At 37.8% G+C, this 17,941-nt stretch overlaps 1 protein-coding gene across 6 annotated transcripts in view; it reads right to left on the bottom strand.

The window, feature by feature from the left end:
- Window positions 1-6,374: 6,374 nt before the first annotated feature.
- Window positions 6,375-17,941, bottom strand: part of PPP2R5C (protein phosphatase 2 regulatory subunit B'gamma) — an 89,138-nt gene continuing 77,571 nt past the window's right edge. For 4 of the 6 annotated variants that reach the window (XM_060755206.2, XM_060755214.2, XM_060755230.2 and 1 more), the window contains 7 exons: window positions 17,795-17,848; window positions 16,579-16,749; window positions 16,049-16,176; window positions 13,249-13,350; window positions 12,337-12,409; window positions 9,442-9,558; window positions 6,375-7,616 (listed from right to left, as the gene is read on the bottom strand). In XM_060755206.2, coding sequence (XP_060611189.1) covers window positions 7,485-7,616; window positions 9,442-9,558; window positions 12,337-12,409; window positions 13,249-13,350; window positions 16,049-16,176; window positions 16,579-16,749; window positions 17,795-17,848 — 777 coding nt within the window. In that variant the 3' untranslated portion in view covers window positions 6,375-7,484. The remainder of the gene's footprint in view (window positions 7,617-9,441; window positions 9,559-12,336; window positions 12,410-13,248; window positions 13,351-16,048; window positions 16,177-16,578; window positions 16,750-17,794; window positions 17,849-17,941) is intronic. The other 2 variants (XM_060755222.2, XM_060755239.2) reach the window with 1 other exon arrangement.

The raw sequence follows: 17,941 nt of genomic DNA, 5'->3' as shown, positions 1-17,941 counted from the left end.
TTGACTCTTGAGATGAAAGATCCCAATGTTCTCTAGAACAGAACAGATTTAAACTAAGATTAGAAAACCTCTGACTGTCCATGTTTCAGCCTACAAATCCCATCAGTTCCCCTCAAGCACTGTTTATGTTTTAGAACAAAGTATCTGAAGAAGAAGTATCCCCCATTTTTAATTTTACTTTTTCTGCTTGGGACAGCCTGTACCATCAGTCTACCTAGCAGAGAAGCTTTGACTTCCTTTTTGTTTGCAGCATCTGAATCTACGTATGATATTAGCAGCAGTGCCTCCCCCCACAGATGTAGAAAACAACCATCCACTGTAAATTAGTGCCCTGAGGGTTATCAAGCACAGATGAGAAACTAGTTACATAAGCAACATTTTGTCCTAATTTTTTTATGAGGAACAGTTGCATGAGGTCAGGCTTAAATACAAAAAGAAATACATTATTTAGGGAGAGTACCTTTCAAAACTCCATACATTTTTAATGATTACTGCTGGGTTTAGCTATGAAGAATTTGACCTTTGCCCCAATACACTGAAATTTCTCATTCTTCAATCAGTATTCTGTATAAATGTGGGAGTCACTTATTTAGTCTCTTTTTGTTCTTTTGAACCTATTCCCAAAACCAACTGAAATATATGTGAAGATCATAACTTAATACAGAAATTGATAAGTATATAAAAGAAACATCAAGCATATACCTACACAAACGTTGACATTAAGTCTAGTTGTGTATAACTCTGGGGAGTGGTGCTCATCTCCATTTCTAAGCCAAAGACCTGGTGTTATCTGTAGACGCTTCCAAGGTCATGTGGCTGGCATGACTGCATGGAGCACTGTTATCTTCCCGCCGAAGCGGTACCTATTGATTTACTCACATTTGCACCTAGGTTGACTCCCTGGTGGCGCAGCAGGTTAAAGCACTGAGCTGCTGAACTTGCAGACTGAAAGGTTGGCGGTTCAGATCCAGGGAGAGGGGTGAGCTCCCACTGTTAGGCCCAGTGCCTGCCGACCTAGCAGTTCAAAAACATGCAAATGTAAATAGATCAATAGGTACCACCCTGGTAGGAAGGTAACGGTGTGCCATGCAGTCATGCTGGCCACATGACCTTGGAGGGGTCTACTGACAATGCCGGCTCTTCAGCCTAGAAATGGAGATGAGCACCCCCCCCCCCACCCCGAGTTGGACATGACCAGATTTAATGTCAAGGGGAAACCTTTACCTTAGGTTGGCAGAAGCTGGGCCTAACAGCGGGAGCTCCCCCCCACTCCCTGGATATGAACACCAACCTTTCGGTCAGCAAGTTTAATAGTAACCCGTTGCACCACCAGGAAGCCCCAATAAAATGTATACATTTCACAAAAACTAGGACCCAAATTGTGGCCTAAACCACAGACATTTATATGTGTCCTATGAGTCTAGTTGGGATCAACAACTAGATTTAGGTGTTATGTGTTTTGGACAGCTATCAAAGGAATTATAGAGGGTACTGACTATGTGTATTACACCATGCCGCCGGTTGATATGTCCCAAAGTGTTGTTTTCCACTTTCTCTAAGTCAAGGTGGGTATCCTGAGTCTCTTGAGACAAAAACAGCACAAAGGGCAATTTTTGTCATTCCCAAGGTCTCCATAAATATTTCTCTGATTTCGGGGAAAAACTTTGCTCCCTCTTCATTGCAATAATCACACCTCCAAGATATAAAACTCTTTCTTAAGATAATGAATACCCACACATTCCTGCAGAAAACCCAGCATATGTTTTAGAAGATGCTAAGGCTTAGATTTTGTCTGATTTTCATAGAAAGAAAATGGAAAGTTGTACTTACCATGAAGAATCGTTTTGGAATGGCCAGAAGAAACAATTTACTTGATATGTGGCAATTAACCTATTATTATATGGGTTGGTCCTCCTGTGTCATCCCAAGAATGGAATGACTGCAGTCCTTTAGGATCATATATACTGTATGCCAGATGTGAAGGTTCACACAGAAGGTAGTTTAAGGCACTGAATTAGTCCACCATCACTTGTCCATCAGTTAATGTAGCTTCTCAATACTGGTGTCCTCTAGATGTTTTATATCAACTTGCATGATTGCAAAACAATAGCTTTGTTACCTAAGATGACAGGGTTGCAATTCTAAACCTCTGAAAAGCACAACTTACGGTAAAGTTAGCCTGGGAATTGTGACACTTGTGTTTTGGGGGGCTAGGTGAAACATCTATAGACATAATCACCAGAGATAATCTGTCATTTAGATAGCAAAGCTGAGGAAAGACTAGAGTAGAAGGTGCAGTGAATATTGTTTATAGAGCTTGGAATGGCGAGGATTTTCATGTATTGTTGAATGACAACTCTCAGTGTTCCTCACCATTGCTGAGCTGATAATTGCAGTTCAGTGTCTGGAGGGCCACATAATTTCCATCTTCAGCCTATGGAGAAAAATCTTTGGCATAAGCTTATGAGCTCTGTCACATGTCTAAAGATAAAGAACCTTATTACAATAGGTTTGTATATCTATTGATATTATTTAATAAAAAGAAAATGGATTTGTCTTTCTTGAAGTGTAGGCTGAGGCCAAGATCCTGCTTGGGGATTGGTCAGCTCATGGAAAGGCACAATGGCAGAAGGAAGACAGGGAAAGCCTTCTCTGTATCCAGAGAAGAAGCTTCCTCTTCTTTGAGAAGCTTATGTCTGAAGGGTCTGAATTTACCTAAGTGTAGGCTGAGGCCAAGATCCTGCTTGGGGATGGGCCAGCACCTGTGGTGCATGTAGCATGATGAGTACAACAAAAATGCAAAGACATAATGGCAGAAGGAAGACAGGGAAAGCCATATCTGTATCCAGAGAAGAAGTTTCCTCTTCTTTGAGAAGCTTATCTCCTCAGGGTCTGAATTCACCTAAAATGCTATATGAAAGCTGAATTGAAAAATCACCTGTCCTCCTAGAATGCTTTTAGCTTTGAAATCCCAACTGGAAACTAATCATTATAGAGAAAGGCAACTCAGAAGCAGTCTCCAGCAAGGTAGATATTTCTATTCTTCTCCATCAATTTCTTGTCTCCAAATGCACTATGTCAGTTCAACTACATATAAGTGAGGTGCACTCAAATTCCTCAAATCCATGAGGTCAATTTGATTAACGAAGCTTAGACTATGGACAGCAGTGGAGCAAATTAACTCTCTTTACATGGAAAAACAGGATAGCAGAGTTAGTTATCTCAAGGCTATGCAAGAGGAAAACCCAAATGTCATAAGTTGTTGGAGCTCAGCCTGTGATTGTATTTAAGGACCAGGGTGCTTTGGATGTGGAGAATGATGACAATGAGGTTCATGAAGGTGTTTCCAATGATACTGATGCACAGAATGACCAAGAGATCCCTGTTCAAAACGTATTTTCTCATGAGAATGTTCCTGAAGGGTGTGGGGATGATGGTGTGCTCCCTGAATTGCTACCAGAGAATTCCCATGATCTAGAGCTTGAGAACAGCTCAACACCTGGCCCAGCTGCAGAAATTAATGAGCAAATAGATAGACGGGATGTTATTAAGTCAGAATAGGAAAGCAGATCAGTGTCTCAGGCATTCTGCCAGGCTCAAAGAAAGAATGATAAGGGATTCAAGGCTAAAACGAAACCCATTTCTGGCTGCTTGGGACATAGCATAATGAGGCGATATAAATCCCAAGTACAGGATCTGTAGTCAGATGAAGCATCGTTCGGAATCAACTCAAGACCTCGTTCCTGTTCCTTGGAAGCCGTGCTTTGGAAAGATTCATGTTTAAGTGCCTTTGATTCATGTTTTTAATTCTTGGATTTTACTATAGAAGTTTCTACCTTTGTTTTTCATGAACTTTGATGGACTAATTTCCTAGACTATTTGTTCCAGCTTATCTTCCAACCTAATTGGATTTACCTATTCCTTTAAAGTGCTTTTTACTATTACTGCTTTTTAATTATCTTCAATAAACGGATTGCATGTCTACTCAACTGTGTGATGTTTAAGGTCAGAGGACTTTTCCTGGTCTGGAGTGCAACACAAGTCAATTATTCAGTTATACCTTTTCTGTAACTTTCATGACAATGGACAGAATGCTCATACAGATTTGACTTCTGATGGGTTACAAACAAGGATAATCCAACTCCTCTCAGCAAAACCATTTATAAACTGAAGGGTTTAGCTAGCTCTTCTGTACTTGTTGTAACTCTTTACAAAAGGTACCACAATTGCAGTTTTGTTGTGTGTTTTCTTCATAGCTATTTATACAGTATGTACTCCCATCAGAGGACCATCCATGTGCTAGAGCTAAAGATAGTTTTATGATGAACAGGTAAAATTCCATTTCTTCTTTATTGAATCCATATAATACACCATTTATAGAATTTAAAAACTAGATAAAAGAGCGTATTAAATGGCAAGCGTATGAAGTATTCTTCATAAACAATGTCTGAACAAAAAAGGTTTGAATTACAAAATATTAAAAAATATGTTGGTACATTTGGATGTAGCATTCCACTAAAGCATAAAGACACACATTTAGTATAAAGAAAAATTGTGCCACTTACCTATTTTTTTGCAGTTTCTAGGAACTTTTTATTCTGTACATAGGACCATTCTGTACAAAATATGAAGTCTACATTTTTATTATTCATTACAATAAAACCAAGTACAATGTATGTACAATATTAAAATGAAGCCATACTAAAGCCACACAAAAAAGACACTTGAAATATTCTTTTTGACATTCCTGATGTACAGGCATAAATTTTTGGAGAATATGGGAAGGTGGCTACCACTGAACTTTATGAAGAACAACAATCACCAAAACTGTTTTATTTGCACATTTTTATTTTGGACGTATTAGTTTTTAGAATAATTTAATACAGAACTTGTACAGAGCATAAAAATGGTGGTAACAAACAAGCCAAACAATTAGTGCTGCTAAGTTTTAGAATATTGCTCAGGCAAGTTTTGTCAACTTGCCTAAAATCTCAAGAGCAAATTGTCATGGCATAATTCCTCTATCTATCCCAGAACATTAATTTTTGGTGAATGTTTATCTTCAGTAAAGAGCAAAAATAAAATCTAGACAGTGAAAGATCTTATACGCTGAGCGTTACACAGTCAACCAAACATTGATATACAATATTTTCCCATCCCTGCCCCCACAGGATAAAATTCAAGAGCTTCTTTCCAGAAACTCCTTTCATGAACCTACTGAACGGCCAAATTATATTTTTAAAAATTGATAAATTATCAGCTAAAGATGGAAGTTCAAACAATGGTATATCAAAATACATATAGACATTGCTTTATGCAATTATAAAAGCACCCATTCCCCCCTCAAAAGGAAGGTGACATCTTTAAACTGCTTTAATTATTACATTTTTTTATTATGGCAAAGCATATTTATTTAATTTCAAGTTTAGCAGGAATTTATTTACTTTTTTTTTACACTGAATGCAACTTTTATACTGATTTAAATTTAGCTTTATTTTAGTTGTAATTTCCATCATACCTGATCACCAGATCATCATGGGAATTACAGATAATTTTTTTCCATAGGCTTTCCAATAAATATTGGATGTTTTTTACTGAGACCAGACAGCAGACATTACATCTGCAGAAAGTTACTATAAATACCTGCTTTGCACAATAATTCGTGTGGATTCAAGATACCTCACTGCCTTTAAAGAACTACTTAAAAGAAGCTGCACAATTAACTTTTTTCTGCATCAAGACATCAAATGTTGTTTTATTACTGCCAGAGACAAAGGAAACAAGTAACTCATTCTAGATAAAACTCATCTAAAACAGCTCCTAAACAGGATATGAAGTTTAAAATACTGGCCACCCTGAGTGAAATCAAACATTGAAGACAAAGCACTACACATATTTTTGGAAAATTTATTCGTGCTTTCCATCTAGAACAATGAAAAAAGAGCACAAAACACGGAAGTAACCTTGTGGAATATATAGCAGCATTGGAAGGTCAACAGCAACTCATGTGATTTTTAATTTCTCTTGTGAGGCGTGTATGTATTATATGTGCTCTTCACCACAGAAAAGAATATTGACAGCAGAATCAATGTTAACTCATTTCTTGACTCTTAAGACAGGCATCTGAAAATGTGGAATGCCATTAGAAAACTTTTTGCTTTATTGAAAATAATGGAAAAAGTATGGGTGTTTCACTTTCACTGGACTACATTATCCACAGAAGTGTATCCATTTAGCTGGCCTCATGATGGTTGCGAGAAGAACTCTTAGAGCCCAAAGTACGCCACGTGGTATAAGCTCAGGTCAGGTGGGAAGGGATGAGGCCATTTTTGGTAAATAAACAAACGGTTTTGCAAAACAAAAGAAATATGCAATGACTTTTAAAAATGCAGTTTATTTCTGGTCAAGGCAGACAGAATTTCATTTCTTAGGAAAATAAATCCCTCTTCTACCAGCTCGGTTCCAAAGTACTTAAGTTTGTATTACAAGCTAAAGCACTCAAAAATATGGCTTCAATCCATATAAAGTACTCGGAAAGGGTGCCTTTCTCTGGAACATTTCTCAGAGCTCCTAGAAATTAGCTGTGATTGAAGATTGTCATGAAAATTACCATCTGTAAACTGCACTGAGAGAACAATTTAATTGTGGGTTTTGAACTGCCAGAATGTGTCTACGGGTAGTAATGCAGAACTGTTTTAGTTCAAGTTCCCCCTCCCTCCCTCCTGTCTTATTAAAAAGGCCTAATAGGTATAGATTTAGAAGCCTGACCACTGCCAAATTACCAATTAAAGCTGCTGCAGGGAGAGAAAGAAAAAGGGCTCAGTCTACCAGGCACTTCTGTAGTTCCATCTCTAATCATTTCATTGGTGCTTACTGGTGAAAATCCATGTATGGTCATTTCACATAGTATGCCTTGAAAAAGCTGTTCCACATAACACAACCCATGGAACGTCTGTGTAGATTGTCTCATGTGATAGTCACACACACATTTTGTCATATTCACGTCCAACATAGAAGAACGAGAAGCTGCACCCAACTGCAGCTTTCTAGAACATTTACATGTCATGAACACGATAGACAGGATGTTTCATAGGTTTTCTTATGCAGAATGGCTTCGTGTGGAGCCCAGCAGGAGGGCCTGGATACCTGTCCTAGAAGACTGCTTTCTTCCCCCCAGCAGTAATATGAAAAAGTGCATGCCTCCAATTTGTTGGTCCTATGCAAACAGCACTAACAAAATGCCTTTGTGTAATTCTAGCCACCCCAAGTTTTTGCGTACAGAATCAAGTAATTTACCATTGTTTGAACTATTAATCTTGAGCTGTGCATACTGTATCAAAGTTATTGCCGGACAGAATGGGGTTGAAAAAAGTTTTGACTTGTGTGTAACTGATCAGTATGGCACAAAAAAAGTAAGTTCTCTACTGTGGAACAGAGTCCGGAACAAAAGGGTTTTCCTCCAAATAAGATTTTACTTGAATAGTCTAATGCCCATCATGTGATATTAGATCATCAGCTCGGCAATGGGACTCCAAGGCTTTCATGGTATAGATATCCTGAGGCAGTTCTGACTTGCGTCGCACCATAGGACGCTCCTTCTTCAGATCCTTCGGTGCCTAAAATCAAAATGTGGTGCTTTAAAAAATCCAATTATTATTTATACAACAGCCATTTTATTATAAAGGAGAGTGGAAAAATCAGTATTACCAAACTTATTACAGCAGCTTGGGCAAACTGCTTGGTTGATGCGATGCTGAACTCCTTTTTATCTCTTCCTGGCTGTCCAGGAAGCCAGCAAGTTTACAACTGGCACACAAGGTGTCACTATAAAGTAGGTCAATAAAGTCATAAGACTGTATGCACTCCATAGCTTTGCATGATCCTCACTGGGGAGGCATACACTTTCTATGCTGTCTGGGAAAAAGTCAAGAAGCACAAAACCAGAAATCTCTTCCAACTGTTTTCCCTTATTGGGGAGATGTATAGCACTGCTATGGGAGCTTTCAGCCCACTTATTCAGTCAAGCAGACTTCCAAAGACAGCAATGATAGACAGATGTAAGGCTGGGTTAAGAGAAAGCTGATAAAGGCAAGAAACAAGAATGGATGGGACTTGATAACTGTTCCTTTAAATACTGGTGCTCTTATTTGGTCATTGTGTTCTGTAGTGTATGTCAAGTCCAGAAACCACATCTGTGAAAGGTGATATTAAAGTACATGTCATGGTTTGTACACATATTTATTGGTTAGAAAGCGTGTCTGTAGGAAGGAAGGGAAATAGCAAGAGTAAAGAATTCATCCAAAGAAACTAATTTTTATTTCATGTTTCATTATGACTGTTGTTTATTTGTTCCTGGCATTGAATGTTTGCCATTTTTCTTATACTTTGAAAACCGCCCTGAGTTCCTCTAGGGAGAAAGGACGGGGTAGCAATAAAGTTTTATTATATTATTATTATTCAGTTCCCAGTAGACAATGAAACCTCTAATGACATTCACTGGCCCAGTTCATACTATGGCAAACCAGGGGTCCATGGCAATCTTGGTTTACCATGGGTGCATACCATGTTGATGAATTATCCTAAACTGCTCCTACTTGGTGCAGACACAGCTAAATAACGTTGCAGATCTTTGGTTGATGTTCAAACCCAAAGCTACCTTTTAAACCGTTTTCATTCTCAGTAAACCAAAGAAGTAACCCTGAATCAAATACTCAATTGTTTTTATCTGCATGTCAGGACAGTCAAGCTGAACAGCTAGTTCCTCTGAATTTCCTTGGACCCAAACTGGAATTTGCTTGAATTATGTTTTCTTGCGGCATTCTTATGTGGTCATTGTCACTTAATTTTTCATCATGCTGAAATATACAGTGTAGTTATATTTCAGACTTTAAATACTGCCCAAAGATGAATTCAAAGATCTTTTTTGAATTCAAAGATCTCATGTATTGTTATTATTTGATTTCTCAAAAAGAGATTGTAGCCTTACCGGAAGCCTTACTGGAAGCTTTATTTCGTATCAATGCAATACTGGAAGCTACTGGTTTAGCTCTTCTGATGACAGAAAGACAAGGTAGGGCATTCTTGTGATTAAACATTTGTGAATACTAAGAGATGATATAAGGACTTTTGTTAAGCAACCACTGGCTCATACAGTTTTAGATTTTTTTGTCATTTTCAAATCAACCTAGTGGTTTGGATGTAATTAAATGTACTTAAGACAGTACTCAATGTTTGCACATGTGACAGGGCCAGGTTAATAGCTACTCAAACCATTACATTTAGGACCACAGGAAATTTTAGATTAGTAATTACTAAAATTATACTACTCATTTAAAATTTGTTGCAATTAAAAAAGAAAAGTAGAATTGATGACTAAAGGGAGTAAATATTCCTGGATCAAGTTTGTAGTATGCAGGCTATTTTTTCTTTCTATCTGCTTACCGGACAAGCTTCTTCTTTCACTGCCTTTTTCAGCACCTGCAAGTCTTCAATTAAAGGCCCATCTGTTTCCATTGCAACAGGACTGCTCACCAGACAGGTGTCACTATATACTGTATACTAACCAAACGCAAAAAGTTTATTTCAGAATTTTGATTTGACAGTAGTAAGAAAATGTATTGTCGAAGGCTTTCATGGCTGAAATCACTAGGTTCTTGTGGGTTTTTTCGGGCTATAGGGCCATGTTCTAGAGGCATTTCTCCTGACGTTTCGCCTGCATCTATGGCAAGCATCCTCAGAGGTAGTGAGGCATCTGAGGATGCTTGCCATAGATGCAGGCGAAACGTCAGGAGAAATGCCTCTAGAACATGGCCCTATAGCCCGAAAAAACCCACAAGAACCTAGTTGTAAGAAAGATCTTCATATTGAACTTAATTTAATGAATCAGCTGCTATAAGCTGTGTTAACAGCCACCAGCTTCAATAACTTGGAAGGAGAATAGGAAATGTATACTTTATGAGCATCTGATGTGCCTTTGTAGAAAAGAAAGAGGAAGCTGGGCCACTGACAAAAATTGGAGGAACTTGTACTTTGGATGACAATTTCCTGGATTCTCATTCCAAATAGGGAGATGTAGTGTAAACGGTAACATTTCCAAGCTAATCTTTTTTTTTGTTCAAATCCAAAGGGCTCCTTCTAAATCAGACTTGGGAAAACTTTTTAACTTGGGAGCCACATGGCGAGCCGGAGTGCAGTGGGTGGGCCGGGCAGGGAGATAGGGGGGTTGGTGCAGGGGGAGGTTAACACACGGCAGCTTGCCTGATCCACAGAAGGCCCAGGAAGTTGTGCTTATCAGCACCAGCCCTGGGCAGGGTCTCTTCTTGGCCTCCACTGCCACAGGACTCAGCTGCTCCTCACCAGCACACTCCCCTTCTTCTAGGCCTTTGCCCCCAGTGACAAGGAGGGCAGCTCCTCCTCCTCTTCCTCCACCACCACCACCTGGGCATGTGGCTGCCTAGGGCTCTCCTTCCCTTCTGTCCTGCTCCTGTTGTTCTTCTATCTGAGGCGGAACTTGTCCTTGAGAAAGGTGGGAGTGGCAGAGAAGGAGGAAGAGAAGGTGGAAGAGGAGCTGACCTCCTCGTTGCCAGGGGCAGAGGTCTGGAAGAAGGGGAATGCGCTGGCTCTGTGTGCACCAGTGAGGAGAAGCTAAGTCCTGTGGAGGTGGTGGCCAAAGTACAGGTGAGGAAGAGGCTCTGCCTGGTGCTGCAGTCGTGCGTGACATCCCTGGTCTCCTCTCAGCATGAGGACATGGGCAGGTTCCCACATACTCATGCTTATAGAAAGGTGAAAGAGAGGAGGGCCTGAAAAAAGAGCCCAAAGGGCCGCATCAAGCCCCCGGGCCTTGATGTTTACCCATACCTGTTCTAAATGACACTAAAGAAACATGGGCATTGTATGTTTTTCTGATGTAACTTCAGACTTTCTTCCTAAAAGGAAAGTTTCAAGAACAAACTGTCACACATGAAATGATTGTGTAGAATAGATCAATGAAAACATGTACTTGGTGGGTACATGTATGTGAGCTTCAGATCCTCTTTCTAATAATTCATATTAAACTCCGATACCAGGGTTTATTTTGCATTGGTTACTCTTCAAAAATAAAAGAGCAAGGATATAATTTAGACTCATCCTAATGTAGGAATCACTAAATCTGAGGTAGGTCATGTTACTGATTTGAACAACTACCCAAAAATCTGAATAATATTTGGCACGTGAAATACCAGGAAAAAACTAAACAGTAGCCAACATCTAACAGTTAGTCCCAATGCAATAGGTCAATTGCACCAATGGGCTTTAAATCATCATCAATAGCATTGATTATTGTTTCAGGTGAGTCTACTGCATGTTACAATGTTACATGGACTCTGAAATCAGGATACTTGGTGATGATCTATAATGTAATATTAATCTGACCATGTAACATGTCCAAGATATATATTTAACCTTGCTTTCACATTTGTTTAATCACCATGGCCCTTAATAGGGGAGTTCTGGAACTTATGGGGCTGTATATAAATAACCCCTTAATGATTTAAGGTATGAACCTTTGTCAGCATAACAATCTTCAATATGTGTTTTGGTAGGTGAAGACACTCTTGATCAGGGGGTGCAAACAAGTGGAGAACAAAAATAATTATCTCAAATCAAAACACTTCTAAAATGGTTGCCAAAAAGGAAATCACATTGCTGTAATTCTTTTAATAAATATAAGCCTTTGTTCCTGCTTAGATAGCAAACTTTAAATATAATTTCTCATAGCACACTGGCCTTAATTCAGAGCAAAGACTAAATTACACCATTAATTTTAATAGGTTTTCGGAGTGAAGCCTTTCTCTAGCTGGCAGTATTAGGGATTACTTTATATACTCATGTACAAATCTAGTCAAAAAAAAAAATCCCTGGGTTGACTTTCTCATGGCTTAAAGTAAGTCCGGTATCTTAATTCTTATCAAAATAAGGAACCATCCACTTCTATTTATAGAAAGGTGAAAGGTGTGAGTGCCGTACATCCCAGTAAGACTTAAAAAGAAGTACCAGCCACTGTGATCTCTCTATTTTTGGCCTTTTTGAATACCTGGATGGTGAGAGGGTGGCAGCAGCCACGGGTAACTAACCCCCAGTGGCAACATTGGTGTCTTACTTTCCTTGCCAAATCATTCTTTACATATCCATGGGTCCTATCAAAATCAATAATTTTGGCCCCCCAAACCTGCCCTTGATTTATACACAAAGTCAACTTAACACAAGTATGTATGGTGAATCTGGGACACAGGTTCTACCACCAAGATACAGCCTCTCCTCGTCTCTCAGTGTTTTCTCTGAATGTTTTGTAGATACCTGGGGATTTGATTTGGCTAGATTTTCTATTTTAACCCAGGCTTCTTCCCGTTCCTTCATTTTTAACTTCTCCCTAGAAGAAAAGAAGATCAAACACATCACAGACAAAGATCATTAACTCTCCATAAAATTTAAAATACCACCAAAATTTCTGATACATCTGTTTTTAATGTTTGATTATTTTAGAACTTAGTGCCTGCTATCAACAGAATGATTTTTCTCTGTCATATGTGACCAATGCCAGTACATCTTTAGTATAAAATATGACCATGCCAGTAGATTTCTGGTATAATTAAAAAAAAAAAAAGGGGGGGGGGGGTAATAAAATTCAAAGCCATTATAATTTAAGCTCACTTTTTCTTTTGGTTCAGTAATTTCTGCCCCTTTTAAGTAGTAAAGAATATTGCTGTAAGTGTTTGTAATGCAGAAGTCAGGGACAATGCTGACATTTATTTAAATTGCTTTTGCAGTAGCTTTTGGGGGATCTGTCAAAATGTTTTTGCCTCCAGAATTAAAAAGAACATAGAAGTATCTAGGATGAAACTACAGGCTATTTTACCTTGAGTTGTAAGGGAGCTGGTAATGAATTGTAATGCATTACTTTGATAAACTGCCCAATCGCTTTTGTAATAATGCTTACATTCATATATTTATGACTGATTTTGTGTATTTTTAAAATTTGTATAACTGAGGGCCTTTATTGGGAGAAAGTTGATTTATATATGAAATGCAAAATAATGTAAAATAATGTAAAGTGAAGAGTAAAGGCTTGTGTCAAATTTGTATTCAGGGATTTAGATTTAGATTGGGTTTGCAATATTGAAGTGTAGCTGGCCCTACAGAACCAAGAAAGTGGTACACAGTTCTTCTACATAAGCAGTGAAAAACATAAATGTGAAGATGGAAACTTACTTAAGTTTTTCTGCTTTAAATTGCTGTGTGCAGTCATCAAAAAGTTTTTGGTTCATCTCCATGAAGAGTTTCAGAGCATTGTAAATCAAGCCATGTATTGTCCTGTAAAGTAAATTTTGCATTTGACATTTTGAAACATACATACAGCAGAAACAATGGATGTTCCCATAGGCTAAACTGTGGGCTCTTTCAAACAACAGATTGTATAGTGCTATGGTTTCACTTTAATTGCCATGGTTATATCCTACAAAATCCTGGGAGAAGTCAAGTGAAATGCTACATCTCTCTAACAAATGATTTGAAACATAAACTGCAAAATGCCAGAATTTCATAGGACAGTACCATGGCTGTTAAAATGAATTTCTAGCACCATAACTGTATAGCTTGAAAAGATCAAATTACATGGGGAAAAGTATACAATAGTATGGGAATTCTACATTTACTGCCTTTCAAAACTAAACTCCTCAAATACTATTTGTAATGTAAAACTTTTAAGATCATGCTGTAATGTAAACATTTTAATATTACATGAACACAGAGACAATTTTAAGAACACAAAGACATACAGTAACTAACATGGCTTGATTCCATCTATAAATAAAAATGTTTGCCAAAAGACATACATGCTACTATGGATACATTAAAAATATGTTAAACTGTTTAGAGCAAACATCTGAAAACTATTCAGTTACATTACATTTGAAAATATATTGGCTCAGGCTACCCACTGAAAACAGCAAGATGCATTCTTGCTAAACTATGACCACTATGATTTCACTTTATGGTTATTCTGCCAGTCATTGTCAAAGCCAGTTTAAAAGATTAGAGACCAATATTCAAAAATAAGAGGAAAAAGCTCTTCACCTGAATCAGACAGCACTCACTGCCAGGGAAGTTAAGTTATTCTGGAAAAGTAATCTATCACATGTTATGTCATCAGATCCAAAAGCCAAAGTACTATGGCTGCTTGCACCATGCAAGTCAAACAGGTGAAAAGGTGTGCCATACTGCGCGTGTACAGTGACATTGTTCATGCTCAGGGCAGGATGGCCATAAATGGAGAAGAAAACTGACCAGAGTTTATTGTTTTTAATATAGTAATCCAGGTTACTTCCAATTCAGTAAATCTACGTATTGCCTACATCTAGTTAATTATACCATTTATGTTGCATCTTTCATTGTGCTGAAGGGCAGATTTATCATGCATTGTTGGCCACCCCACTAGTACTTCTCGGTTCACAAGTAGCACCAGGCTTTGCAACAGCCAGTGCAGTCAGCATTCACACAACAGCTCAAATGCAAGCTTCTTTACACATAAAAGAGTTGCAGAACCAAGGTGGATAAAATTAAGTTCATGCTAGAATTCTAAACTATTGTGTGGTTGAAGATTGACAGAAGACTCACATGTATAAAAACAGAACAAACTGGACAGAAATATAGAAAGAAAGGGAAAAAGAGAGGGGAAATACGAAGATCTTAACATTGATAAAGCTAAGTTATTTCAAAAGGTGGTAATGGATCATAATTCTAGGTTCCACATTTCTTCATATACTGGACAGCCATAAGAATGAACAGCAGTAGAGAACATACATGATATAAAAGATGGCTATACATGTGAATGCAAGAAAGTTATCAGATTGATTGATTAAATTAACTGGATAAATGTCCTGAAATAGTTTTGCCTTTGCAGCTGTCTTTCCATGGTCCCCTCAAGTGATAGTTACTAACTTCTCATTTAGTAATTTCTCTGAAGCTTGTTCAGTCAGTGGATCCATGAGATTTTTATATTCGATCCACACCCCATCCCTCTGTAAAGTATTACGTCTATGCTATTCAGAAAACAGATCTATATTATTTACACCATCTGAGAACAGCAACTGGTGTCATTTATCTTTAAACAATACAGTACTCTAAATATTAAAGTTGGCAGTGCATTAACTATTGTCTTTTACCCTTGTAACTGAATGATTCAGAAAGATTCTTCATGAAAGACTGTCCCTAAAAAGCTGGAGAGATCAGACTTGATGGCATTCCCCTTTTGTGCCTAGAACTTCTTCTGCCACACGTTAAAGATGCCCAGGGACAGGACTGAGGGCCTCACTTGTCCTCTGCTGGACTTCAAAAGGATGAATCTCCCCCATTTTATTTACCATTTTTTATTTAAAAGGACCCCTCTCATCCACTGGTGGGCAACTGCTTTGACTTACCTTTGTATGATTTAAACCCAAAGGAGCATTTCCATTTTGTTATTCTAAAAAACCTGAAAGTAATTGGGAAATCACTTCTATTTTTTAAAAAAGGCCCCTGCGGGTCTAAAACATGTTTTTGGGGAGCAAGGAGGTGTATTAGTGAAAAGTATCCTGCCACACCTGCCTCTGAGGACAGAAGGGGCCTCTTTTAGTAAATATTTTGAGAACAGATATTGCTTTAAAAATACACTGAAAGGCACTGGAGCCCCCAGTGGTCCACAAGTTGTAGTTTGCCCACTTCTGCTATACCCAGAGCTGCAAGAGGAACTTTTGTCATATCATACCTGTACCAGCCTGGCTGATGAATCAGCCTTTTGTGAGTGTGGGTTTGAAAACTGCACAAAGCACAACATTAGATGTCATTCAATCTGCAATTATTCATTTGTTGCCCATAATTGTGACATGACGTGTAACTTCACCTGTCTTGTGTGACTTTTAATTATATAAGGAAATCAAGTGCATCCAAAAATGTGTATGTACATAAGAACTTCTGCGAGTTTGGCAGTTTTACACTTTGGTGCATCAAGCAATATACTGTAATGGCGCCTTACTTGTTCCAGTGCGTCTTTGAATTCCGGTACAGAGATGGAAACATGATAGGCAAGATCTTTGCTGCGTTGTCACTGATTAAGCTCATAATATACTCATTATTCCAGTAGTATAGTGCTCGTTCTGCAACCTAAGAGACATGGGGACATTTATGCCACTGACACAAACATGGTATTTCACATTGTAGTTATTTTCTGGTCACAGAGATTAATTCTTCAATGTTAATTGAGTTGCACATTTGCTTTATTGCATGCAGTGTCTTTAGTTTTGAAGCTGGCACCTGTGTGGTTGTTTCTAAAGCTGACATTAGACAGTTTACAGAAGACAGAAAAACATCTGTTTGCTGATGTCAGAGCGGAAGCTTTCATGGCTGCAGCAGCTGAATTAATTCCTCTTCTGCTCACAGACTATTTAAATCTTGTGCTCAGGAGCATATTAAAATATGGTGTATATTACAACTCCACTAAGCAGCAATTAATACAGTTTAATGTTAAAATGCCAAACTCATTCAAGTATTCTTAGAAAGACTAACCTGAAAGTGTGGACTGGAGACACATTTTGCTAGCTGCCTGAAAAGAGGTTCCATAACCTTTACAAATTCAGATGGTTCAATAACATCTAAAATTTCTTCTAATTCATTTAAAAACATAACTTCTTTTGGACTATGAGTCTTTGGCCAGTATTTCAGCAGTGCCATCACCACCTGTAAAAATAAGAAATATATCCAATTTACATATAGTCTTCAAGAGATCTATCATAAATCAACACACAAACTGATACTGCTAACACCAACATACATTTAAGTTCACTGACTTGAAACCAGATTGGATATGAAGAGTCTCAAACTTTGTTTTATGGGCTGAATGCGAGTTTATACTAAACTTCTGTTAATCAAAACCTGTTAAGGTGGTATGGCAGTTTGTATCAAACAGCAGCATCCAAAATATGATGGAATAAAAGGAAAAGGAACAGACTGTTTATTCAAATAACAATTTTCTCCATCGCTATTTTTTTGTGTATGCAGAAACAATACAGTCATGCTGCTCAGGAAAGTGTGTTGTAGTAAAGGACTCCTGGAGAAATTGAGTTTTCCATCAGGACAGCTTTTGACCTCTGACTAGAACACATAAAATTAAACATGGTCTCTGTTGGTGATATTTTTGGCTGTGACTGCTGTGCCTAGTCACACAGAGGAAAACCGAGCGAATGTTTCCATGTCGCAAAACAGGTAGAATTTTCCTTCAAAGTCCTCAATTAAATAAATTTAGCACAAGGCATCAAAGTCTCCAACATGACTAGTCAGAAACATCACTTTTCTGTGATGTTTTCAATATATATATATATATATATATATATATATATATATATATATTACAAAAATCGGAACAAATTGAATGTTGAAAATCTCATGGTCTATTGAGTTCAGCAAAAAGAGGTGGATGCAGCCACTAGCAAACCAAAATTAGGTTTTGTCACAACTTCTTACAATGGAGGCTTAAGAGACATTTCCTCTAAATGAAAATGTTGACAAGTTAAGCTCTTTCAAACACAGATGTTTCTCAATCACAACAACTTATAAATAATACAGATGAGATATGTGTGAAATTTAAATTACTTTGAGACAAGCAAAGCACTGTACTTAGTCGTTACATTTTTCATTTCGCATTTCTAAGTAATCTAAAAAGTTTTTTTTAGAAAAATAGATCACAAAATAATTTAAAATGCTAAAGAAAAAAGAGAAAACTTACTGGCTCAGTAAGCGTGCTGTCCTTTTCTAAAAACTGAACTACACAGTATGCCAGCTACAATGAGAAGAAAAAAGAGTAACATTTTAGGCTACAATAGTTCTAGAGATGTCAGCACATTTTGCTTATTACAGGTGAATAAAAGAACAA

Source organism: Anolis sagrei, chromosome 1 (assembly GCF_037176765.1).
Source record: "Anolis sagrei isolate rAnoSag1 chromosome 1, rAnoSag1.mat, whole genome shotgun sequence".
Classification (NCBI taxonomy): domain Eukaryota; kingdom Metazoa; phylum Chordata; class Lepidosauria; order Squamata; family Dactyloidae; genus Anolis; species Anolis sagrei.
This window is presented reverse-complemented; position numbering and strand designations above follow the sequence as displayed.